This window comes from Pagrus major, chromosome 22 (assembly GCF_040436345.1).
Source record: "Pagrus major chromosome 22, Pma_NU_1.0".
Lineage (NCBI taxonomy): Eukaryota > Metazoa > Chordata > Actinopteri > Spariformes > Sparidae > Pagrus > Pagrus major.
The window spans coordinates 14,479,436-14,505,186 of NC_133236.1; the positions used below are offsets into that span (position 1 = coordinate 14,479,436).

Sequence of the window (25,751 nt, forward strand, 5' to 3'; positions counted from 1 at the left end):
TCATCCTCCTCCTCAACTCTGCTTCCTCTCCTTCCTCCCCATGGCTGCTCAGCTGAGTTCCTGACATACCAGACAGGGCAAACAGCCTCAGATGGCCATTCCAGGGACTTAATGAAAGGAAAAGGGGGATGAGGAGTAGGGAGGCAGGGAGCAGAGAAAACAGGGAGGTATAGGACATGTAAATAAGGTACATGCTACAGTAATGGGAACAGGCAAATACTCATAGCCTTTACACGATGGCACATTTGTTATGAACAGCGGTCAGGACAGTTATTTTGAAAGTCAAGAATAGTGTCTTTAATGTTCTCATAATCAGTGAGTGAACAGCATGAGGCTTTATATCAAACATTAACTTCTGGCAGTACTTTGTAATAATAAATGCGTCAAGCTTGAATGTGTTGTGACATTTTAAGTAGATTTACTGTGTAATAAAACACAGAATGTAAGCCATACGATCTATGATGTTGGAACCAAATACCCAACCTAAATTGGTCAGATTCTTGGTCAATACTCAAACAACTGATTTGTTAAAATGGAAACAGACAACATTCCCCCCACTAGCATTTCCAAGTGGTATTATTGTTGGCACCACTGTAGCAAAGATAACTAGATCACTGTCCATTTTCCTCATTGTAACAACTTCCAACGAAACACAAGTTTATTTATTCAGTTTGTCCCTAAAGGAGACGTGAAAGCAAAGAAAATGTTGCCAAGCTGAGGTTTATTGGGAACCAATTGAAACAACAATGATGTCATTATTCTAAAGCCATTACATTGTGCAACATTTACCGCATAATGACCTGTTAAAGCAAAAAACATCTCTATTGCCACTTTAAACATCAATTCTTCTCTTCACTCATTTCCTTGGTGTGCTCCTCTCCCTGTAGTGTGGCAGTCACTCGTTCCAAAGACGTGCCCTCTTTCGGCCCCCTCATCCCAGAGGGCGTGACCTTTCCCAAGTCTTCTGTGTTCCGGGACTTCCTGCTGGCCAAGGTCATCAATGCGGAGAATGCAGCCCACAAGTCGCACAAGTTCCGCGCCATGGCCACCCGAACACGCCAGGAGTATCTGCGCGACCTGGCTGAGCGCCACACCACCAGCACACCCATCGACCCCTCAGGAAAGTTCCCTTTCATCTCGCTGGCTCACAAGAAAAAAGAGAAGAGTAGGCCGTACGGCGGGGCGGAGCTGCGCAGCCTGGGGGCAACAACCTGGCCGGTCCACGTTGAGGATCACGGGACCGGAGGGGAACTGGAAGCCCTTCTGGCCATCTCCAATGACTTTCTCATCCTGTTGGACCAGGAGGGCAAGGCTGTGGTGTTCAACTGTGCCACTAAGGACGTGATTGGCTGGACGCTGAGCAGCCCTGCGTCTTTGCGGATTTTCTACGAACGTGGAGACAGTGTGTCTCTGAGGAGTATCAGTAATAACACTGAGGATTTCAAGGAGGTTGTTAAACGTTTAGAGGTGAGAGGGGACACAGCAATACATTACATATGTGTTAGATGCGTTCAACATGCTTACACAATTAAATTATAAAACCGCTTCTTGCTGAAATATGTTTAATAAGTAGATATTTTCTGTATTCTCACATTTATATCAGTCATTGACAATTGTGGGTCTCCCTGCCCTCTGCTGTCATAGCTGAGGTCATGGCAACCACACATTCAGAATCAAATTAGGCCAGTTGGTGCCAAGTTTATTTCCCAAGAGAGCTGACATAATGTGGTTTGTCAGTGTCAGCATAATGATGTTTTGGTCCCTGTAACCAAATGAGTGTCACAACTCTGTTGTTGTAAGGAGTCTCTGAATACGACCAAAGGATGGCAGAAGTGACAAACCAAATTGATGCTGTCGTCTGCCATTGATCATTTACCTGGCCCACTCACCGTCTCACCAATTATTTATTGTTGGTTTGCAGTCTGCAAGAATGACAACATTTTTTTGTTTACATGCCAAAGCTGTTTTCTTATTACTGGTCTCAGCTTATTGGGGGAGTTTCAGAAACACCTCTGGACAACATACTCCTAATGGCTCCTACACCTACACAGACAGTGAAGTGGTGCTAGCTCTTCCTTAGCTGTTTCCATGGAAACTGGTTGGAAAAAAAAGGTGTTTTCTTATGTAATCATCAGTGCTTTAGAATACATTCATTTCCCTAGCCTGTCCCTACGTTCAAACTGTGCGTGTGCGTGTGTGTGTTTGATGGTTTTTATAATGTATTTATATAACCTGGATTGAGTCCACCATCTTTGATTTGCACACATGCATACTAACATATCTGAACACACACACACACACACACACACACACACACACACACACACACACAGACTCACACTGTTATTTGGCTCAGGACTCAGAAATGTATCACTTTCATGTTGCATTTCATGCATCTGGCGTTAATCTTCAATCATTTGGACTACCTCAATGCCAGAGAGAAGAAGGGAAGTGGCCTTGGGCCACCCGCTTTTTGGAACTCGTCTCCCCCTCTCTCTTTCTTCTCTCTCTGCTCTTTTTTTTCTCCTCTTGTTTGCTCCTTATCATTGCCTTTTTTCTTGTACTCTCTTCTCCCACGCACACATTCAAAAACATCAGAGAGCATCATAACAATTCCTATCAGGTGCTAGTCTGCAGCATGATTTATTCACGCTTCCCTGTGAGTTTGACTTCTATAGAGCTTTTACTAACGTCCTGTTCAGATGGAGAAATGCAAGGTGCCCTGAAGCCGCCAGGCACTTCACGAGTGGAGATAGAGGGATGAGTTGTGACCGACCACAATGAAAAAGTCATCTACAATGAGGATTGGTTTTACCATATCCTTTGTCAACTCATTGGTTGCCCTTTGCAGTTTGACAGGTGATCCGGGCTGTTTCTCCTTTAACATTTAACTATTTTCACATAAGTCCCTGAGAAAAAGGAGCGCAGATGGTTTGCAGCGCAGCCCACCCGGCCTGAATGCCAAGAGTCGCATCCTTCCATGAAAAAACTTGAAGTTCAAAAGTGCTTCTCCTAAGCAAAGCATCTCTGTGTGAACACAGCCTAAAGTGTCACAGCAAGAGACACCTGCTTTCATTTCTGTCATCTGTTGAGTGTGTGTGTGTGTGTGTGTGTGTGTGTGTGTGTGAGTTCGCACATCTAGTGAGGTTTGTACCACTTATGCTGGAGCACTAATTCATCTTTATTTATGGACATAAAGCTCACAGGGATTACTCAAGTTGTCTAAAAAAATCTCCTCTTCAACTTAAAGGGGGAAGAATGTGTACACATGCACTGACATGTTTACACACATTTGCAGACCTACACATTTACAACCTTAGATAATCCCCTTATTTGTCCTACTATTCTATTTGAAGATTTCTACACATAAAAAATGTGTTTGGTGGTTGTGCAAATTTGTCTGAGGGTGTGGAAGATAAGTTGGCCACCATTTTTCTGTCTTTTCATTTTAACTGTCTCTTTTTCTATGCATTTTTTTCTCCTCACCTCTTTACCTGTTTGGTTCTTTTTCATCATCATTCCTGTCACTGCATCTCTCATCTGTACTTTTGTGCATCTCTCTGCCCTCCCAATGTCCAGTTCCTGACTAAGGGCTGTGAGACATCAGAGATGACGCTTCGTCGAAACGGCCTGGGGCAGCTGGGCTTCCACGTCAACTATGAAGGCATCGTGGCTGAGGTATCTGTCAGCTCATAACTCAAATGTTTTTCTGAAAGTGTACTCTTAAACAGTGTAGTTCACTGAGGGACAATGTGTGTTTACATTGCAGATATGAATATGCCTTACTGGTTGTAGTCTACCTGTTAACAGGATGATATACCCTTTGCTATTTTGTTATGCCTCTGCGCTGGCGAAAGCCATGGCTGGATGCATTATATTTTCGGGGTTGTCCATCTGTCAGTTCATCCAATTCTTGTGAACTCTATATCTCAGAAACGCCTTGAGGGAATTTCTTCAAATTTGGCACAAATGTCCACTTGGACTTGAGGATGAACCGATTTAGAATTCGGTGGTCAAAGGCCATTACTCAACAATTCATACGAACATTTTACACAAATGTCTAATAGGATAAAACAGTGAAGTAATGACAACTTCACTGTGACATCATATTGTTCTGCAAAATATGTTCTGGCCATTATTAAACGATGAACTCAAGAACAGCAACTTGAATGGTGTGTGGAGGCATAAAACCGCGCGGTAACTTCTTGATGGAGTTGTTCCTAGTTGCAGCTTTACTCAGCTGCCCCCAGCTGTTTTTATTGGTAATGATGGGAGACTTTGGAGATCATTTGTCAGACAGTATAGGAGAGGAAATTTGTCTCTGTCTCTTTCATAATTGGTCATCAGTACAAAAGAATTTTATAAACCTTACATATCAAACAAAATGGGGTTGAAAAATACCTATATTTTAAATGAAAATGATTCTTAAAATAATAATGGGCATTCTAATAATTTAGTTTACACTGAGATGTAAACCTCAGAAATCTTTGTGTCCTGTCTGGATTACAAATGATTAGCATCTACTATACAAGTAGCCATACTGTTGATAAATTTTCATGTTACCCAAAATCACACAAAAGGAAAGCAAAGAAGAACATATATATTTTTTAATGACGAAAACTACATTACTTTCTGTCCAGGATTAACCGTTTCATCTCTCCACTGCAGCTGCAATTCAATAAAACCTTTTTATTAATAGGTGGAGCCGTATGGTTATGCCTGGCAGGCAGGACTGAGACAAGGAAGCCGATTGGTAGAAATCTGCAAAGTTGCTGTTGCAACACTGACCCATGAGCAGATGATTGACCTCCTACGGACCTCAGTGACAGTGCGTGTTGTCATCATCCCACCACATGATGACGCCACTCCACGCAGGTATGTGGAGATGGGATGTTGTTCGTTTGCCTTAAATTCTTAATGCTAAACACTTGTTTGTTAATATATTAGTTTGTTTATCTGGAGAGACAGCACACACAGTTGTTGTTCGGTGGTGCTTCAGGAGTCAAGTTATTACATTTCTGATGAAGTCTTTTTGAAGTTTCAATCACTTGAGTCTTTCTATATAACTCATAAACGCCAGTATCAGGCCAAACAATGGTTAAAAAAAAGAAGAATCAGTTTTAACGATAAGAAAATGTTGATGACTCATCCTGCAATAATTTCATGATGCTGCCACGGATGTATTTGAAGGATGCCACCAGGGGTGGACCAGACGTCACAAATTACTGTACAAAGACACAACTTTAAAACTTGTTCACTAAAGAACTTTATAGCTTGTACAAAAACACTTTATCCACCGAATTAGGTGAAACTGGATCTTCTTTTTGTCTGGTTTTCCCTCGGCTGTTCTCTGGCTTTTCTGCATCAACTCTGGACAGATAGCTTTACTTGCTAAATACTGCTAACTGGCAGCTACTCAATGAACACCTCCAGCGATGGAGGCCAGTTACAGTACTGAGGTGGTTTAGAGATGGACAGATCCCTGGAGCTTTGTTAAGAAATTAATCTGTAGCTAACTGCTGCTAATCAATATCAGCAACAAGTCCCTCCCTAGCTGCCTGTTTTTACAGGAAACATGAACTATGCTGAGGCAAATACACTCTACTCACCGATTCCTGGGAACTAGATAAAATACTAGTGCATGTGATACTTAAGATTTGAGATTTGTCACTTTTTATTTCCAACCTTGTTAATCCCTGCAAAGAAAAGAAAATAAGTTATGTGAAGCTTCGCTGACACAGACATAGACAACACTTGATTCTCAAACCAAATGTCCTTCCTCCCGTCTGTAGGGGCTGTTCAGAGCTCTATCGGATGCCTGTGTCAGATTACAAGGGCAGCAGCAGCGATAGTGGCTCCTTCGAGTACAAGTTCCCCTTCCGTAGTAACAACAACAAGTGGCAGAGGACGTCCAGCAGCCCTCAGCAATCACTGACCGCCTCACCACAGCCCCACACACCCAACCGGGCCATCAGCCTGGGTAGCTCAGTGGGGAAGACCCTGTCAGCTGAGAGGCTAGAGAGGGGTGCAGTCATCCCACGCAGTGTCAGCAGTGATGGCCGACCCCTGGACACCAAAAGGTTAAAGCTCTTTGGATTTATAAATATGGATTTTTGGAATGTAATATTCATGTTAGAGGGCGAATACATGAGGAGTATTGTAGTATTTGTTTGAGTTATTTTTGGTGTTGAGATGAAACAAAAAAATCGTTGCAAATTCTGCAAGCTAGTGTGTCAACAAAGCACCCAAAGGGCAGCTGTTGAGTGTGTAGCTGATTTTTAAGCAGAAGCTTTTAAGTATTCATGTATTTTTGTCATCCAGCGTGCCTGCAACGTAGCAATCAATGGAATTTCCTCTGAAGGAACAACCTAGAACATTTTGTTCTTACAATGTCTTGCTGTGTTTATTTCATCTTCCTTTAGTTCCTCAATTTCCACACACCTGTAAATTCTTACAGTTCCTGTGTGTGCATATGTGTTTGTTCATTTACCAGGATGTCTCCAGGCAGTGAGAGCTATAGCCTGGCTTCCTCCCTGGCATTGGGACGTTCCCCTCACAATCGCAGCTCTCCCAGCAACCTGTCTTGTTCCAGTGACGCCTCCGGAAGCTCTGCTCACTGGAGACAGAAGTCCATGCCTGAGCAGTAAGGAAGAGGGGGGAGAGGGGTTGTGTATAGATGACAGGGTATTTTTAATGCAAATTATGATGCATTAAATCAGAGAAGCGTAGCAAGAGCAGCAAATCTCTCCCAATTTTCATGTTTTTTATGCAATTGTTATTGATAGAACATGTTGTCTTTTAACTGTTAACTGTCTCAGTTTTATCTTTAGAAATCAATTAGAGACAATAACTTCACTTATCTTGGAACACATTTTACATTTAGGAAGCTGATGATTTATTCATATCCACCAAACTAAAGTGAATTTATCAAATTCATATTTCATTTTATCCTAAAATAGCAAAATTTGGCTTAAGACTGGATTCATTTGACAGTTGTAACAGTGTCTGACGTTAGTGTAGGAGAATGAAATGATAGCATTTGAGTGTCTTTATGTATGATAATGCTTTTGACAGAAGGTCTTTATTTTTTAATTTTTTTTTTACTTCCACCCACTACCGCCTGTGGGAAAAGAATTGTGTTTCAAAATCTGTCATTCCGTCTATTCTAGCTCTGCATTTTTAGTCAGTGGAGAAACACATTTAGTGGATTGGGGGTTAAAAAAAAAAGAAAGAAAAAAGCTGAATATAAAAAGACAAAGTGTTCTGATTTCATGCTTGTGTGCTCGTTCACCAGGTTTGTAAGCAATCGCCACTCGCCCATGTCTGCTGAGAGACGAGAGGTGGTCGGAGAGGGCAGCTCCAGTGGGAAGTCCACTCCCAATTGGTCGAGAATGGAGGAAGGGGGAAGTGGTGAACGAGGGTCAACAGGTGAATATGACTGTTCGAAATCAAATATTAATGTACTGCCTACTACATATACTGCTCGCTCCTATTAAATGAACAGTTAAGTATGCCGTTATCAGCAGACTGTTCACACTAAATTATACTTAACGAAACTTTCATGCATCACACCACTGTGTCGATGACATTACCAGTCACCGTAAGGGAAAGTAAAGAAACCTAGTAGAGGCTATTGTTTGAAGTTAAAGTTTGATTTAAAGAACGAAGAATTTAGGCAACATAACTATTAAAGTTGCTCTGTAGAACTTTTGTGTTGTGCTGGAAGCTGGTCATCTATATTACTGGACTCATTACATAACATTAGCTACTGTTGCTCTCTGTTAGCATAGCGGAGAGAGACACTGAGATGAGGCAATCCACAGGCTTGTATAGGCAACCGAGGGAGACAGGGAAGGTTTCATTTTTTGTGTCACGTTACAATCCTCTCATATATAGCCAATAAAAAAGTGATTTACACGTGTAAATTGCTGCAAATTGTTACATAGAGCCCCTTTAAGATTAAAGATGGATTGTCGTTATACTTTAACGAGATGCAGAAGAGGAGGCTGCTGAGAGGGACTCTGCAAATGAGATGATCCAAGAGGAGGTTTTGTTTCTGGCTATGTACTTTATCTTCTAGTTTACCAGTTTACCTAAAGACGCGCTTAACTATAATAATGGAAAATAAACAGAATAAATACAATACAGTAGACAGAAATGTTGATGAAGTCATCTGCTGCATTTGTTGAAGTGACTGTGGGATAAGAGAGGTATGTATGCCGGCCAGAGAGACAGTTAGCCAGTCGGCTAGCCAGCTACCCCCGCTTGCACTTGCGAAGCTACTCAACTCTGAAAACAAACAAGCACATTTTAGATTCACCATCAATTTTTGTAAAACTGCCCATATTTGAAATCTACACAGTTGATTTCTCGCCTAAGGTATTCAAATATATATATGCAGTGTGGTGCTTGAACTGTCTGCCTCACAATCTGCCATCAGACAGTCTGAGAAGATGCATTGCATATTGGGGCAGCTGAGTATGTGCACTAAGCTCATGGCGCATCCTTAGAAATTCTTGCTAATGTAGAATTCATCCAAGCCTTTCTGGCATACACAAAATCCACTATGCAGTTGAAACACAGCCTATATCTTGTAGAGAAATAATTGATTTAATACAGTGAAAGTGCAGTGGCTTAATAGTCATAGTAGATTCTAATGTTTCCTGCAATGTAAATGTACTGTATGTTTTCATATGGGAGGAATGTGAGGGCACTTGACTGTTGAATAGCGTGGGAGGAAGCGGCAGCACAGGAAAATAATCATCCATATTTATCCGTTCTGCTAAATGCTTTGAAATGGCAGGTATGTGTGTGTATTGTATAGACTTCCTCATCTGTTCATGACAGGTTTTTGGCACTGCTCCTTCCAGAGCTGAGATACGAACTCTGACAGCATCCACACTGTCTATAAACAGCATTCCCTCGCCCTCCTCTTCCTCCTTCTCTTCTGCAGGCTGTGAATTAGTTTGCCTTAACAGAGAATGTCTTAATGTCTCTGCAAACAGACAAATATTTCACTTTTTCATGTCACTTTTCACTCTATTCTGGTAGTCTAAGGTTTAATAAAGGAGAAAAAGAAAGGGGAGAAATTCCTTTCTTTCCTCTTGACATAGTTGGCCAACCTTCTCTTTGTGTGCCTTTTCTTCCTTCCTTCCCTCCCTTCCTACAGTCAGTTCCTCATTCTCTGCGGCCGCTTATGTTTGCCTCTCATTCATCTTTTTATCCTCTTGTACACTGGCTTTCATCTAATTACGATAATTCTCCCATGCACTGTTTTTAAGAGTTTTCTTCTTGTTTACCACTTGGCCTCTGAGAGCCACAAAGACCACATGCTCCTCTACTGCTCCTCTACGGCTCCTCTGATTCCCAGCAGGATGTTGCTCTGGTAGATTTTTGACCAGCCTACATTTCAGCCGTGCCCTCAACCTGTTCTGCTTGCCACAATCACAGAGAAAGGACCTAGTCTTTCATTTTGTGGTTGTTTATAGCACTTATGTCTTTATTGGTCAGGGTGGAACAATGCAGGCCGGGCCAAGTGTCCGGCCCTTCACAGGCTACTTTGCCGTCTCTGTGGTTTAGGGTTCTGTCCTTTTCCTCTTCCTCCCAATTTTACCCCCTTGACCCGTTCAGCAATGATGATGTGGCTGTGCTCTGTCCAGAAATAACACGAGTCATGCAGAGGGCAGGATACTCGCTCTTGCTCTTAGTTTGTGTCACTCAGTTCCAGTCACACACTGAAACATCAAATTACCATAGCCCTTAATGTAGCCTATATAGGGTGTTGCATTCGTGTAATTATTGCATCAGGTTTTCCTGTTGCTTCTACCATTTTGAACTGCATATGCTCCATTTTCTTTTGTAATCTTGTGGCAGGTTTATGATTAATTCATGCATTGGGTGGTGAGATGCAGATCATTTCTGTTTGTCGTGACTTTTCTTCCCATGCACAATTTTCCATGGAGCAATACACAAGACTCCTTGTTTGTATTTCTTGTAGTTATTGTTTTTGAAGGACCCTAGGTAGTTTAGCGACTACTCTGTGGAAGCTAATGTGATCTTGTTAAAGAATAAAGAATGCACAGCAAAATCAACTACCCTAACAGTGTTTCTAGTTTAGTAAAGCCCACAGGAGGACACACATTAAACCAAGGTGATTGGAAATCGTGCTTTTGGTTTATCACGTTTCAAAACAAGACATCTAGTTGACCAATCACATCTATAAAAACTCTTGAGAAACAAAACAATATATCACACACATGCACAGGCACTCACAGAAGCAGGCATGCACACGTGCAGCCATCTCTAATTAGTGCACAGAGCCCTATGGGCTGCAGCGTAATGAATATTCTAAGTGAGATATAGAGGAGTTCACTACATTACCAGATTCACCCCAGCAGATGTTATGATACCTCCCTTAACTCTCCCTCTCATGGTGCTGTGGTCATTAGCTGCCCGCTCTGTGTATCTTGTTGCATAACATCTAGACAATTATACAACAGTCCCATTTATACCCCGAGTTTCGCTTCAGGCCACATACACACATTCCCTCACGTGGCACAGCTTGTCCAGAACAAACAAAGCCAGCAGGGACTGTCTGGGGACACATTTCTGTTTGATGTGCGTTGCTTTTGATGACAAATGATCAGTGTTTCTGTTCATGGACACGGCAGATGCAGAATGAAAACAATGTCAGCGCTATGGGCCTCCTGGAAGCATGAGTGCTGTAGTAGCAAAATGCACACAAGTGAGCGGAGAGGAGAACAAGTTCTCTGTTGAATCATCAGCAAATCATTTGTTTGTCCCGCAGGGTCTGTGCATGTGTTTGTCACTAACCCGAGCTGTGTTCATTGGAATGTTTCTTGCAGAGGCCCCAGCCTCCAAGTCTGGTCCAGGCTACTCAGGAGCTCCGCGCATCCAGAGGCAGGAGCAGGTCATCCACATCTCACCGAAGAAGGGCAGCCAGGTCAGACTGTACATATTTCTTACACTGTTTACTTACACCATCAGAACTCTGACAGTACAATTTAAATGCTCTGTAACCCTTCTTTTTTACACATTTTTAGGCCCAGATTTGTTTGTTCGCTTTTTCTGAACCTCTGTTAGTATGCGGTTTAAAGTGCATTCTGTAATGTTCATTCACTGATGTTTTCATCGCCAAATGACTGATTATTTCCTGAAACACTGACGTTTTTACTAACATGGAAACCTCCCTCTGTCATATCCTCTCGCTCTTCCACTTCCTGTTTCTTCTGGCAGTCTGACGGACCTTACTCCGGACACTCAAGCAGTAATACTCTATCCAGCACAGCTTCCAGCGGTGGCCACAGCGACAGCGATAAATGGTACGAAATGGGAGCGGGTGGAGGCTCCAGTGGTGACCAGGGGGAAACTGAGCCCAATGGCCTGGGAGGAGGTGGCTACCTCCAGGGGGCGTCAGCCGACAGCGGCATTGACACAAGCTCTTATGGAGCCTCTCACCACTCTCACCCCCATTCTCATCATGGCAGCACCACCTCCCTATTGGCTCCCAGTGGAGGCAGAGAGAGCAGGGAGCGGTCAGTGTCTCCATGGCACAGCCCCACCGAGGGAGGCCGCAGGATGCTGGAGAGATCACCTGCTGCCGCTGAGTCCCCGGGACCTCCAGCAGAAAGGAGTATGGACGGGACAGGCCGAACCCCACCTACTCATCTCCTCGTTAGAGACAGCAGCACGTACAGTCTGAGTGAAGCTGGATCGCACTCGAGGTCTGTCTGTGTGTTTATGTGGTGACACTGAAATGTTTGTTTGAGAGGGAGGAGGATGTAGTGTGTACTGGCGTAAGATCAGTCTGAGTGGTCAAAGCTACTACAAGGAACTTTAATTATTTGTTAATTCTGGCGGCCTCTGTAGACGAAAGAGGACAAGGGTTAAACAAGGTAAACTTTGTTTTAGTGCCACACCTTACCGCTGTGACACCCTTCAGGTAATTCTCAGCACTGTGCAATGAAAAGTTTTAATTTTATGACTTATCCAACCCCTATATGTCGGAATCCAACCCACTGACAGTCATTTAGAACAACTATAATAACTGTTCAGAAATAGCATATCTACTCGCTGATGGTCTCGTTTGCTTATTTCAGTCATACAGAGGGATATGTATTAAAATTAAACTGTTTCATAACAACTTAATGGTGCGTTGTAATACATTTAACACGAAACATTTCTGCTTTTTTATTATTCTGACTAATCGAAAAAGAAAAATGATTGAGCTCTTTAGAAATCTATAAAACTTTTTAAAATACACTATCTGAGAAGGGGTTCACTCTTTGGTGTCACTGCTCACATTTCAAAAATATTAGTGGCCGGTGATGAGTGGTTATGGGTTGGTACTGCTTGGCTATTCAGGGTTCCAAGCCAACAAGGTTTGGAACTGGTGCTTTGTATTGGGGATAGACCATTATCGGATCTGATAATCAGCATTTTACTAATTTTAGGTGTCTGTGTTTTGTTTGTTCGATTGCTAATAATATAAATGAATTTATATAATGTCCTACTTTGGCTCTGATACAGCTGCCTCCCTCTATTTGTCATCGCCACTCTGTGGTCTCACGAAGTCTCACGCCCACAACACTATTGTGATTGGTTAGCATTGGATCAGTCCGTGATCAGACATATACGCAAATGCAGGCGTATGGAACCGGTCAAAGTTCACCAAATTTAAACTCCAGGCAAAGCCAATATGCGGATTTGCTTTGCCATCTGATGCGAAGGGTTTTTTTGGCTCCTTTGCTCGCCCCAAGACTCTCATTTTTAAAAGCAAATTCCAAATATTGGTTATTGGCCTCCGTGACTACCAATAATCTGTTATGCTCTCTGGCCTGAAAACAACCCTATCATTCGATCCCTATTTGCTCTCTATCTTGTGGAGTTCAAACAAAAAGTTTGGATTACAATAAGTGATTCTCACCAAAACACATTGTGTGTATCATAACAAACTCAAACATCGCCAAGTTCTTGCTCAAACACTTCATCTTAAAGAGCTGTTTACCCTGAAATAAACACAATCTTGCCTGAGGTTGAGGGAATCAGCATCTGTAGCAGAAGGCAAACACAATCAGTGAGACGCTTCAAAGGAATACTTATTTATTTTGTCACCTTGATTGGACAAGCAGTTGACCAAAAGCCACGCAGCCAATAGCATACACCCTAAATTATGCTAAAAACACTCAAAACCAGTTGCAAACAGCTGTGAGAGCATTTCAATCAGCACAGAATTATAATGAATAAAGCAAAACATTTTTAAAAAATCTCAAGAAAGTTGCATCTGACAGCTTTAACCAATTTCAATTTTGATTTCAAGTCTGACCTCTTCCACTTTGTCCTGTGTAATCATTGCAGTATTTGCCTGATCTGTGCAGCATGTTTCCATTTCACATCACTCAAGCTGATTTTTTTCGCCCAAGAAGAACACATACTAGACACCTCCCTCTCAAGAAGTCTTTCCAGGAAACAAAGCGCAGGAGTAATTTTAACTCCCTCTTATCTTTCCACATTAGGCCTCAAATTTGGAACAAGTGTCCAACTTTTCACAGCTGAACTCTCATGTCTGGAGCTAAGATAACTCCAGTGTCTCTCTCTTCCTATTTGAGCGAGCCTTAATTCACCCGTTCAGATAGAGTTACAGTTCATGACCCGGGTATCATCTGTCCAGCATTTAAGGCACATTTGTATTCTGGCGTAGTGGCAGCTGGGGGATGAGAGGGGCCTCTGAAATGAGTTTGCCAAGGTTGGCTTGACCGCAGGTGATACTTTGATAAAAATGTTCCATCTATATCTCAGTAATGTATGTCCACCCTAGAAATTCCTAGATGATTAGAATGTTGCACTTTTAATTACTTATTTATGCTTGACCAAATTTGATTTCTTAAATTTAGATTCTCCTCTCTAAACACTCCAAAAATCCTGTCATTGCCTTAAGATGGTTTCCAAACTCAGGATTATGCTGCAACTTGTGTATATCTTACATCAGTGCAATGCCAGAGAAGTAACCCCTCTGCTTCTCCTCCCTCCATCAGCGCCAGGCACTCAGGCCACAGCTCCCCAAGAGAGGAGTCCTCCTCTTCAGCCACCTCCCCTTCATCCCAGTCTTCGGCGTCCCCTGGGCCCAAGAGCTTCTACCCCCGCCAGGGAGCTCAGTCCAAGTACCTGATTGGCTGGAGGAAGCCCGGTTCCACCATTAATTCTGTCGACTTTGGAGACACACGCAAGTAAGGATTAGGAAAAAATAAAGTTGATCATTCATTGTGGTTCCAGGTCCAACGGTGTATTTAAACTGCACACAGTTATACACATCCTTTAAGTTGTATGGTATTAATGATGCCACCAGAGTGTGTGGGGATTAAAATGCATTGCTCAAAGGTGCAATAGGCCCTCCAAAACTATGTCATCTAAACATTCATTTTCTCCAGTGATTTGGTCCTGGCTGGTGCTGGTCGGTGTGGTTTTCTAGCAGTATACCTATTCACTGAATTACTGTGACATCACGCTAACAAAAAAGGTTACTTCCTTATTAGGCAACTGGCGGTTAATTTGCATTTCAGAGATATGTGAAATTGGCAAACATTTTTCTGTTTCTCTTGTCATTTCCAGCCTTAACTGTAACATTTTAAGATATAGTTAAACAAAATGTTCTGACCTAGTTTTTGCTCTGCTCATTTTATGTACCATGTTGCTTTCCTAGAATCGTTGATATAACAAATCAATCCCAGTTAGACTAAGTGCTAGTTTTCAGTAAACTCAAGATGTAATTTTCTGTAATCTGTAACCAGACAAGGTCTCCGACCTAACATTAGTGCACTTGTTGTAATAATATCAAAGCTTTAAACATGCGTTTTAGATGAATGAGATGTATACACATTGAAATAACATCATGAAAAAAGAAGAATTTGTATGTAAGCTAGGTAACACAGGAGTTTTTCTACCTGGTAGTGCGGTATGATTGGTTTTATATTGCTTCCTTTAGAAGTTCATTTTATCATTCAGTTTATATATTGGGGTGTCTCAAAAAAGAGCATTACTAGCTTTATCATGATTGTATTTATTGTAAAGCTGCTGTATAAAGAGTTGATCCCAATACTTGTCCACCCACTGTACTTTTCTATTAATGCCTTTTGGTTGTAATGATATGTGTATTACTTGATTACCCCCTTGTGGTTGAAGAAGATATTACACTAAAGCTTTAACAGTGATCATTAACTGAATGCAACATGTCAATGAAAGGCTGTATTGTGGAAGCTGAATGACCACAAATTTGTATCACCTACCAGTGTTATTATTACACTATAGCGACATTGATAGAGCTGCATGCATTATTTATCTCATGATTGTGGTTCTTTAATCTTCTTCTGTCTGTGTGTTTTTTTAGGAAGTCACCAGGAGAAGGAGGAGTGGAGGTTGTACCAACCCCAGCAGCCAGGCCCTCTCTTCGTGACATGCACTCGCCCCAGCCTCATGCCAAATCTACTATGGAGGAAGATGTGAAGAGACACAGCACCCCAGACAGCCCTCCACCACCACGCAGACATAAGGAAAAGGTGAATTTGCAGGCATGTTTGTCAATCTTGTCAGAAGAATATAGATATCTTAAAATCCATGAACTGCTGCTGGCAAGGTTCCTACAGCTTTTAGATTTCAGTGAGTCTTTCTGTTGAGTAACACATTATGCAATACTGGTATCCTCATTTAAAGCTTGCTAGATAAAGCCTGGTTGGACAAGGCTAAATCAAATAATTAGAATTCTGCTCTCGACACAATACCCTCTGAATGTGCATCCTCAGGCAATAAATGACAACATCTATTTGTAATTATTGCATTAAAAATATCTGGCAAATGGTAAGTGAATCTAAATTGCTCTTAGCAATTGAGGCCTTTTCTGCATTTATACAGATATTTTACAGAACTTTTTTTTTTCTTCTGAAGTGCCTATTTTTTAAAAAGTCTGCACTGTGCATCTGTGTGGACATGTAAAATGGAGCATTTAGGCAACGATGTTGGTTTGGGTATTGAGCATGCACCTGAAACAGATCCTGTGTTTTAGCAATATTTACAATAACACTTCTTTATCACTTCCAACCACGACTCCTGTGCAGCACGGACAGAAATCTCCACCAGGCCAGCCTCCCAGCCACCGTCGCTCCCTCCATCGTACCCTGTCAGATGAGAGTATCTATCGTGGACAGCGCCTTCCTTGCCTGAGCGACACAGTGGCTGAACCGGCACTCGGTGCTGATGTTCTCTTCAGCTGCTCCACCCTCCCACGCTCACCCACCACACGTGGTGTTCCCCTCCGACGACCCTCCTATAAGCTGGGAGTCAAGCTCCACGGTAAGATCGACAGTAATGTTATTAGGTTCTATTTATCTACTCTACTTTTTGTAGCCATGGTTCTGTATATTGTGTCATCGTTTTATTCGTGGAGTGAACAGGAACGTACATCCACAATGAGTCATGTGAGTTGATTTGGCTCAAGTTACACAAGTGTATCTCCTGCCCTTTTGATTTAAAACACATAATAGTCATAGAAACAGTGTTGGAAATTAATTTTACATTCACTTCTTTCTCAAACTTAATTCTGGTTCATAGGTGATCTTTCGGCGTCTGACACATCATTGGTGGATTTGGTCGAGCGTCATCGTGGACCCCTCCCTCCGGAGCTGATGCCTCTGCCATCTTCAGACAGGGACAACCTGGAATGGACACACCTGGTGGACGTTGCTAATACCTTTGAGACAGAAAGAAACACACATTACGGTATTATCAGATATCAATCGGAAGTGCACGCGTCTCTCCTTTCATGTGGTTTATCTTCGCTAAAATAAGTGCTTGACTTTAAGAAATTCTGTGTGTTATGACCCCTGAAATAAAGGTAAAAATAACATCAAATTGGCATTAAGGTTGAGTCAGTCCATTTCCATGTCTCTCGTCTTCCAGTCCAGAGAAGTTTTGTCTTTGGAGATGCAAACCACCGAAGCAGCGGCGCCTCCAGTCCCCAGCAACCACACATAGAGCTGCAGCCTGTTCCATTGTCACGGCCCTCATCGAGGTAACACCGTACGCCTATACTCTTTATAATTTTTTTCCTACACATCATGCACTATTAATGTCTGACAGAGAATGTGATACATGGCCAGAAAAGGTTCTCACGCAAGAATATGCAGGGAACACAAGTGGCCTCAGGACTTCAGCTTTATCATCTTTGCAACCACTAGGGAAAAAGTAAAAGTGAGACTGTTGCTTTACTTTGTGAAAAAAAATATAGTTCACTACCTCATCTGTAAAGCTTATCATAGTTAACTACTGCTACATAAGACACTTAATCAATTAATGTTTGCTCAGGGTTTTTTTTACTTTAATTTGTATTATATATTCATGCTCAATCCGTGTATCATTCGTTCATTCGTTTTTCAAAATAAAACCAAAAATAAGAAAACGAAAAAACAATTCCTTTTCTCAGTATTCGTTTCCTAAACTAAAATGAAAAAACGGATAACGACTCGTTTTTTTCAGTTTTCGATTTTATGCTCAAATGAATAATGGAAAAAACGGATAACGAGCGTTTCCCGTTTCATGTTGCAAGCATTTGGTACCTACACCGGAAATTACCGTCACCCGGAAGTGGCCTGGAGCAAAGCTAACGTTAGCAGAGCCAGTCAATTCTCTGACGTTACCAGAGCGTGGTAGAAATCTCGGCATGCGTTTTACCATCCTCAAAAAGCTGTCCAATTATATCTGCATGATCCTCAAGTCCTGCCATTATTTTTGTTTTGCGCGCCCTCGCAGTACAGAGACAGAGACGGTCACTTCCGCTTCCGGCTCATTGAACTTTTTTCAGATCAAAATGGGATAAAACATGAAACGGGAAACGCTCGTTATCCGTTTTTTCCATTATTCATTTGAGCATAAAATCGAAAACTGAAAAAAACGAGTCGTTATCCGTTTTTTCATTTTAGTTTAGGAAACGAATACTGAGAAAAGGAATTGTTTTTTCGTTTTCTTATTTTTGGTTTTATTTTGAAAAACGAATGAACGAATGATACACGGATTATGCTCTTTGGGGTCAGATTATACAATTTTTTACACCAAATTAGCAATATGGGCAATTGACTCCTTCCGACTTCCATTGCCTGTAAACGTTTCTTTCTTTCTTCCTTGTGTGTCACATTTGACATCACAAACATGCCACAAACAGGGAACAGTAGAAAGCTGCATGGAGGCCAGTGACAATGTTACGGTGGTTACTTTTTAATATATTTTACACTGATATATACAAGTCTATTTTCTATTTATGCTTCCTGACTTGCAAAACCCGCATTTTATCTTTCTTTATGTGTTTTACTTACTATGTTTAACATTATGCACATAAAGAAAAACCCCAAGACCAAAACCTACTGAGCAGTAAACCTGATTCAGATTCTGACTCTAATTCTGAGGTGAACATAAACCCATGCACAGGCACAGAGAACAAATGTACATATAGAGCAGTAAGACAATGGGTAGTGTGGTCGAGGGCATGCAGTATAAACTGTGCTCTCTCAAGGTTCTGCAGCGAGTTTTGAGGTCGAATATAACTAAACTTGATTTTCCATTCTCTATTACTAAGTGTATTAACAATGCCTATTAATCGCATGTGTTTGTTTCTTTTCCACAGTGAGGGTCACATAGGGCTGGAGAGGAAGGTAACTAAGCTGGAGGCCATGGTGAAGATGCTCCAGGAGGATCTGAAGAAGGTGGGAGAGTAAACACAAACATGTGCACATACATTTAGACAGTAAGCGTTTTGTGAATTTGTCAGAAAATTGAAATTCAAACATGTCCATGTAGAGAAGAGGTCTGGAACATTATAATGTCTTTAAGTGGGTATGTTTGTTCAAAAGATTCTCTTTTATTTGTCTAGTAGTGCCTGATTTTAATAATCACCACAGTCTTATATATGAGACACACTTATTTTGAACTGCCCATGGGAATAAGTCCTCGATATGTGTGTGTATGTGTATGTGTGTGTGTGTGTGTGCGTGTGCGCGCGTGCGCGTGTGTGTCCGACTCTGACTTGGGTCACAATGCTTATTATCCACAGATTTGATTGTCTGAGTAGATCACATCAGATGATTTACAATGCTTGGAATTAGTCTGTGAGTTTCCTGGGCCACTAAACCAGTGCTGTAAAGGCAGTTAAATATAAATGCTGTGTTAAAGTTTAATGATAATTTACGGCATCTGGGTCTGGACCCAGAATGTGTCCCACCTAATAGTGACCTCAGGGCAATGGAGAGGAATGGCAGTTTCTCAAGGGGGACATATTTTTGTTATTTTACTAACAAGGGAATGGCTTCACCCTTCATCCCCACTCAAATTGCCTACTGCAATGTGTGGTTTACATCCTCGACTCTTTGTTGTGCTCAAAGACAATTTTCTGGCTCCCCTTTTCTCTATTCAAGTGCCTGTAGGGATGAAAAATGAAAGGCTTTAGTTAATTTGCATATAGTGGATGTAAATAAAATATTTTGTCTTCAATAGAAAACACACAGTCAGCAGTGGAGAGCTGCCACTGTTGTTTTGGTTCTGCTCTGTTAACTGCTGACTCAGATTTCACTGGAGTCACTCAAACTACTATTTTTTACTCCTTCGCATCACCTCTAACTCATTAGAATCACTTGACTCAGATGGTTTCCATCCACTTTTACAGTTCCAGTTTGTGTCTACATTTAAGTTATACCCCGTGTTCCCAGGCAAAAGGCTCAAAAACAACATTTTTTTTGCTTTAGATGCATGTGTGTATGTTGCATTTGATCCAAGCTAATTCTGTCTGGTTCCTTAAAGCAAACTTATGCTCCAATTATCATGTTCATCTGCTCCTAAAAGTATCCTTTATACTCAAATCAGTTTGATAAACAAAAGATTTTGGCGGAGGAAGGTCAGAAACAAGGATTAGCTAGCTAGTGATGTTAACTTGGGAGTACATTTCCCAATTTGCTTACAGAAAACATTCCTCACACCATTATGCCACTAGCTCCAGCCTAATCCAGGCTGGATGGATCCATATTGTCATAACTTGGCTCCTAGGCCATGACAAATTTTGTGAATGGACACAATAGTCTAGTAATATCAGAAGTATAAAAGTGATATAAAGAGTGTGAGGAAAGTAAGATGTGAGAAAAAATAAATAAAATCAGACAAACCACAGGTGCTCCAAATCTGGCTGGTTGCTGCAACTTTCTCCTCTGGTACCTTCAAAGACCCTTAGGAAAACAAAGTAACTTGTCCACAACACCTGCATGTCAACAGGCAGAGTTGTAACCATATTCACATCAAATTCTACTTCTAAAATCATCATCAGTTTTGCTGATCATTAGCAGCTGCTCCATTTCCTTGTTCTTAGCTGACGGAACAGGAAGCTTAAAGCTCCTCTGCTGCTGTACTCCTCTGTCCCTTTTAAAAGATGTAGTTTTGAGCTGCTAGTTGCAGGCCTGTTAACGAGTCTGACCTTTAAACAGTGAAGAGTTTTCACCCACAAAAATGCTGCGCTCTGGTTGAGATTTATTTCTTACGCAATTCCTAGTAAATTCTCTGCTGCCTGTGAAATACTGGGGAGTGTTAAGCTGTCTGCAGTTCTTATTTTTAAAGTAGCAGGAGAAAAAAATTGACACCAGGAAAACTAATATGCCTCAACAACCCTCAAGCCAGTAGCAATCAGTTTGCAGCTGATTGACAGCACCAAGCCAAACTCTCCATAGTCTGAGTGTTGTTGTTTTTTATCTGTCCAGATATTAGTGCTCATGCACCCAGCTAGTGCTTTTGGCAGATTCAAAATGTCAACTGTTAAAATGTACCCACAAAGCCCTTCAGTCCTGTTAAGTTGTGACTCACTGTCTGCAGGCCTGAGATGTTTGTGTAAAAAACAAACAGAGTTGATTATATTTATACAGAGAGTTGTTTGGTGCTGTTTAGTGATTTTGTTCTTGTAATTATAAGACACTCATTCCATTACTTTTCTGCCAAAGTAAAATGCTCACTGACTGGTTTAATTTATTAATTTAATCCGACCTTTTCTCTTTACAGGAGCGTGAGGAGAAGGTAAGACTTCAGGCTCAGATCAAGAGGCTGTGGGAGGACAACCAGAGGCTGCAGGAGGAGTCCCAAACCTCAGCTGCTAAGCTCAAGAAGTTTACCGAGTGGGTCTTCAACACCATCGACATGAACTGACCTGCACACATTCAACTCACACACACGCACACACACATAAGCACACACAGTCTGGACGGAGAGGCAGGGGGGATCGACAAAGACTGACGTGAAAGGCTTGTTGTTGAACCCTCCGAACATCTTCTATTGGCTTCAAATATTGTCGACCAGTCCCCGCAGACCCTCTGATGATCTTCTCAGGATGAGACTCAAGACAATTGGGTGTCGTTTATCAGATTATGAAGGACTGACCTCTACTCTCCAACGGGACCATGAGAGATTTTCGGAATCAATCTTTCGCTCATCTTGCAGGGCCAATATCTTTTTCGCAAAATTGCCAACAAAGAGGAAGCTCTTTCTGAAGAGAAGCTAGTTTTGCCTCTTCCCCCGCCTTTTGTCTTTTTAAGGACAACCTACCATAAATATCTGGCCTTGAATTTTCAAATACTTTTCTCCAATGTTGCCCAGCTTCTCTGAAAGGTGCCAAATCACAGCGACCACAGCAGAAGGTAGCAGAGACATCCACGTCTCTGAAAATGCCACGCAAAGTCAGACAGGTACGCACACAAGCACAGAATGAATCTGAAGCCACCACAACACCGGACACAGGAGGGGGTTCACATTTCCTTCACATGTAAATGGAGAGTGAAGAAATTTAGTGTCTGCTTACTAACATGGAAGCAGGTCGATCTGCCTCTGAACTGGAAGGAAACTTGGATTTGTACAGTTTTTTGTTTTTTTGTTTTTTTTTCCATTTCTTCTCCTCTGTCACTCAGATCTGGATTACAGCATCCTGTCTGTCTCTACAGCACAAACCAACACCTGACAAAGGAGTATATTTATAAGCCATCGGCATGTGGTGCCATAAAAACATGACTGATAATCCAGAGTGCTTTGGTCCATCCCAATTGTATGTGTCTTAAAAGCAATAGGAAGAAGTCAGGACGCCGGTCTCTCACCAAAAAAGGGAGAGTTTGCACTGGAAAGATGTGGGAAAAGAAAGTTAAATGGAGACGACACCAGTCCTCCGTCTGCTGTAAAAGCAGTGAACATCTTGCTTTGGGAGAGGAGAAAGGGAGGACTCCGCTTACCAGTCCACTGTCGGGAACACAGAGCCAGCTGATGATAAATGACAGACATTTTTTCGGGAAGGGAAAAGTGAAGGTTTTTTTCCCCCCAGGTTAATTTATTTCCTTGTATTATAATTCCAATAAATAAGTTGTTCTATTCGTACAGTACAACTGACATCAGTGTTTAGTTCCTCAAGAAAAAGGTCACTAGCTATATTATTTAAATGGCTTTCTTTCTTAATTCTGGCTAAAGCCTGACTATATGCTTTTTATTCTGTATTATGTTGTATTTTGTGGTGCCCGAGCCTGCTGTCGTGTTGCTTACAGTGCCCTCTAGTGGTGACCAGTGGAAATTGTCATGATTATTAAATGTGCTGCCAGTCACTCTGTATTTTTCCTCTTCAGCAATCAGCCAGACATCGACCGGGGAGGCCACACAAAACAAAGAACACAGTAAGGAAAATCACAAGCCAGCTCTGAGAGACAATCAAAAGGTTGATTTATTTTGATAAAGGGAGCAGACTTTAGGTGTATGTATGTGGGTGAATATGTGTGTTAACTTTGAACATCTGTAGTTTTTCCTCAGGTTCAGTGTTTGTCGGGAATGTGAGGATCTTTTGAGAAAGTAATCTGACAAAAGTTACCTGTCTTTAGATTTAAATTCCCATGATAAGAGGGAGCTGCAGTACCAAGTGGCAGTGTGTGTGTGTGTGTGTGTGTGTGTGTGTGTGTGTGTGTGTGTTGTCGTCGTGTGAATGTACATCAGTCTATCCAGCCGTGCCTACACTAGTCACTTATTTTGGTCATTTACTCCCAGGCAGAGCAGGGACGTGCCTTTGAAACAGCACCTGGGGAACACATGAAAGGGGAAAGGCTCTTCTTCATCCTGAAAAATAACTACACACACACATTCACCTTACACACTTATGCTAATCAGCTTCATACTCACTGTTGTGTTTGTGCTGGGAAATCTGCTGCTTCAGCCTTTCTCTCTTGTCCGTATGAATACTTGTACTAAACACAACCAGGCTGGCCGGCCTTCCAATGCAGGGACGAGAGTGTGTGAACAAGTGTGTGAATACTTGTCTGTGTGCGTGCCTTTTGCATCCAGTTTCATGCAGTATATCTTTCAGTGCAGCTGGCCCCTCGTAATAAGAGTTTATTGCAAGAAAAATTCACCCAAATAACAAAAAGCTAATCACGACACAGGCGGGAGCCACAAAGCCGACACGACTACAAGAGTATCGGGGTTACTTCAGGTCGCTAACTTCAGCGTTTGTACATGGTGTGAGCCTTAATTCCCCTGTCCTTTTTGATGAAAAAAACGCTCGCAGTTTTTGAATCTCTTCAAGTAAAATTTGCATCTTAAAATGATGCAATTAAAACCCTGCAGTGTACTGCACAAAACGGCACCCGGTCTGAATGTAAAGAGAATCTAAACAAGCCTAAATAAATGTGATGTTTACTATATCTGACATTCAGCTCTGCAGTCTTGCAGTGAGATGAGTGGACTCTTAAAAAAAAGATGTACAGGTTTTGGTTCTGTTTTAAGAATCTCTTGTCAGTCTGTATGGACGGTAACAGCACACAGTGAGCAGTCAGTCAGCTGAAGTGTTTTTCTTGGTGAGATGATTTGGTTGTTTTTTAACAGTTTAAAGGAGAAGTTCACCCAAACATGAAAATGCAGTCATTATCTACTTAACCCTGCATGCAGGTGGAAAGTCAGTTGAAGTTTCCTAATTCACAAAATATTTCTGGGGCTTCACAGCAAAACAGCGTTGCAGTGTTCCCTGAGGCTTCCGTAGACTTGGATTAAGTATTTCAGTTGTTTTTTCATGATTTAAAACAAGTTCCCACCTACATCAGTTGTTCAGGAGAATGCTGCAACGCTGTTTTGCTGTGAAGCTCCAGAAATGTTTTGAGGACTACGAAACTTCACTTGACTTTCCATCAGCATGAGAGTGAGCAGATAATGACGGAATTCAGATTTTTGGGTGAACTCATCCTTTAACATCTTGGCCAGTTGTAAAAAGCAGTCTAGTATTCATCCAATAATGTGAAGTCCGCAGAATATACACAAAATACAAGTCTTAGAGGCAGAAATGCTCCCGATCCAGGAAGTTTTGACTGTAAATTGTTTGTCGATGCTTAAATCATGACTAATGTTTTATTGTACATGGAAAGTGCTCTAGTTTTTTGTATTTCAAATGAAGTATGGCCAAAATGACAAGCTGTGCAGTGCAGATGTTTTGCTCGCATCTTTAAAAGTGTGCATCAAGTTGGATGTTAGATACAGTTATCAACCTAATTCAAACACACACGCACGCACACATACAGACACACACACACACACACACACACACACACACACACACCAGTCCAGTTACTCCAGTGTGAATGTTGAGTTGTTTTACTGTGCAGATAGTTTCTTTCTTTCCTCGGCTTTTGTTTTCTGGTGCTTTTCAGAAGGACATGGGAAATGTTCAGATGTTCAAATGTTCCATTTTGTAATATCTTTTATTTTTAAGAACCTTTGCACAGTGTTTTATAAAAAAAAGATTGTGTTTACAGGTTATTGGATAAGAAGGGTAAGGACATCCACTCCTGTGCAATCTTGTCTAGATGTTGCTCCGTAGTTTTCCTGCCAGTGCAGTTCCTGACAAACAGAGGAAGGTGCTCCACTTTATTCGCTTCACCCTTCTTTTCCTTAAGCATCACTGATCAGACGAGAAGTGGGTGCATGTTGATTGTACTGAAGGGATGTTGGTTGTCAGTCGAACACAGCGTGCGTGGGAGGTCAGTGATTGCAGCGGGGCAGGAAGGTTTCACAAAGCTTACACAGCTGTGTTGGAAGAACAAACTGAACAGTGAAGCGATCAGCTCTGACCGGAGATAAAGCACACCGTTTCAATAGGACCAAGTTTTAACAGGATTAAAGATACTGTTTACATCCCGGATCCATTGTCTTTGTAAAATGTAAAGGTATGAAAAAGACATTTGCAGTGATCACAGTATTAAAGTTTCTGAAATAAATAAATGCCGTATCGACTTGTGGTGCTGTTGTTTGTGTTTCTGCTTTTCCCTTTGAATTGTGTTGATCTCTTGATCTCTCTCTTGACCGTAGCTCACCATTTTTATATATTATATCTATACATGTATATAGATATTTGATAAACTAGTTTTTGAGATCTTAAAATCATCAACATGATCAGTAATTAACTGAAAAATCTATTGTATACAACATGGAACCTGTAAAACTAACCTCTAGCAGCATGTTTTATTGAACAGATTCAAGATGGCCGCTTCCTTGTTGCAACAAGATACTCACCATGTTCATTTTGAGGAAGATATGATGAGATTAAGATTAGTATTTTTACTAAACTAAAAACTTTTTTTTTTTTGTCTTTTAAGTCCCGAAATCATTGTTTATTTAACATTTCATAATGTTTTCATGGCATTAGGTTG

The 25,751-nt window shown here is 41.5% G+C and overlaps 1 protein-coding gene across 3 annotated transcripts in view; it reads left to right on the plus strand.

Moving 5' to 3' along the window:
* Positions 1 to 25,334, plus strand: part of sipa1l1 (signal-induced proliferation-associated 1 like 1) — an 88,395-nt gene extending 63,061 nt beyond the window's left edge. For 2 of the 3 annotated variants that reach the window (XM_073493544.1, XM_073493545.1), the window contains exons 13-27: positions 888 to 1,467; positions 3,580 to 3,678; positions 4,700 to 4,875; positions 5,793 to 6,080; positions 6,494 to 6,643; positions 7,295 to 7,428; positions 10,866 to 10,963; positions 11,257 to 11,744; positions 14,055 to 14,246; positions 15,404 to 15,572; positions 16,128 to 16,362; positions 16,621 to 16,788; positions 16,969 to 17,080; positions 18,686 to 18,764; positions 21,094 to 25,334. In XM_073493544.1, the coding sequence (XP_073349645.1) occupies positions 888 to 1,467; positions 3,580 to 3,678; positions 4,700 to 4,875; positions 5,793 to 6,080; positions 6,494 to 6,643; positions 7,295 to 7,428; positions 10,866 to 10,963; positions 11,257 to 11,744; positions 14,055 to 14,246; positions 15,404 to 15,572; positions 16,128 to 16,362; positions 16,621 to 16,788; positions 16,969 to 17,080; positions 18,686 to 18,764; positions 21,094 to 21,237 (3,112 nt within the window). In that variant the 3' untranslated portion in view covers positions 21,238 to 25,334. The remainder of the gene's footprint in view (positions 1 to 887; positions 1,468 to 3,579; positions 3,679 to 4,699; positions 4,876 to 5,792; positions 6,081 to 6,493; positions 6,644 to 7,294; positions 7,429 to 10,865; positions 10,964 to 11,256; positions 11,745 to 14,054; positions 14,247 to 15,403; positions 15,573 to 16,127; positions 16,363 to 16,620; positions 16,789 to 16,968; positions 17,081 to 18,685; positions 18,765 to 21,093) is intronic. The other variant, XM_073493546.1, reaches the window with a different exon arrangement.
* The last annotated feature ends 417 nt before the right edge of the window (positions 25,335 to 25,751 follow it).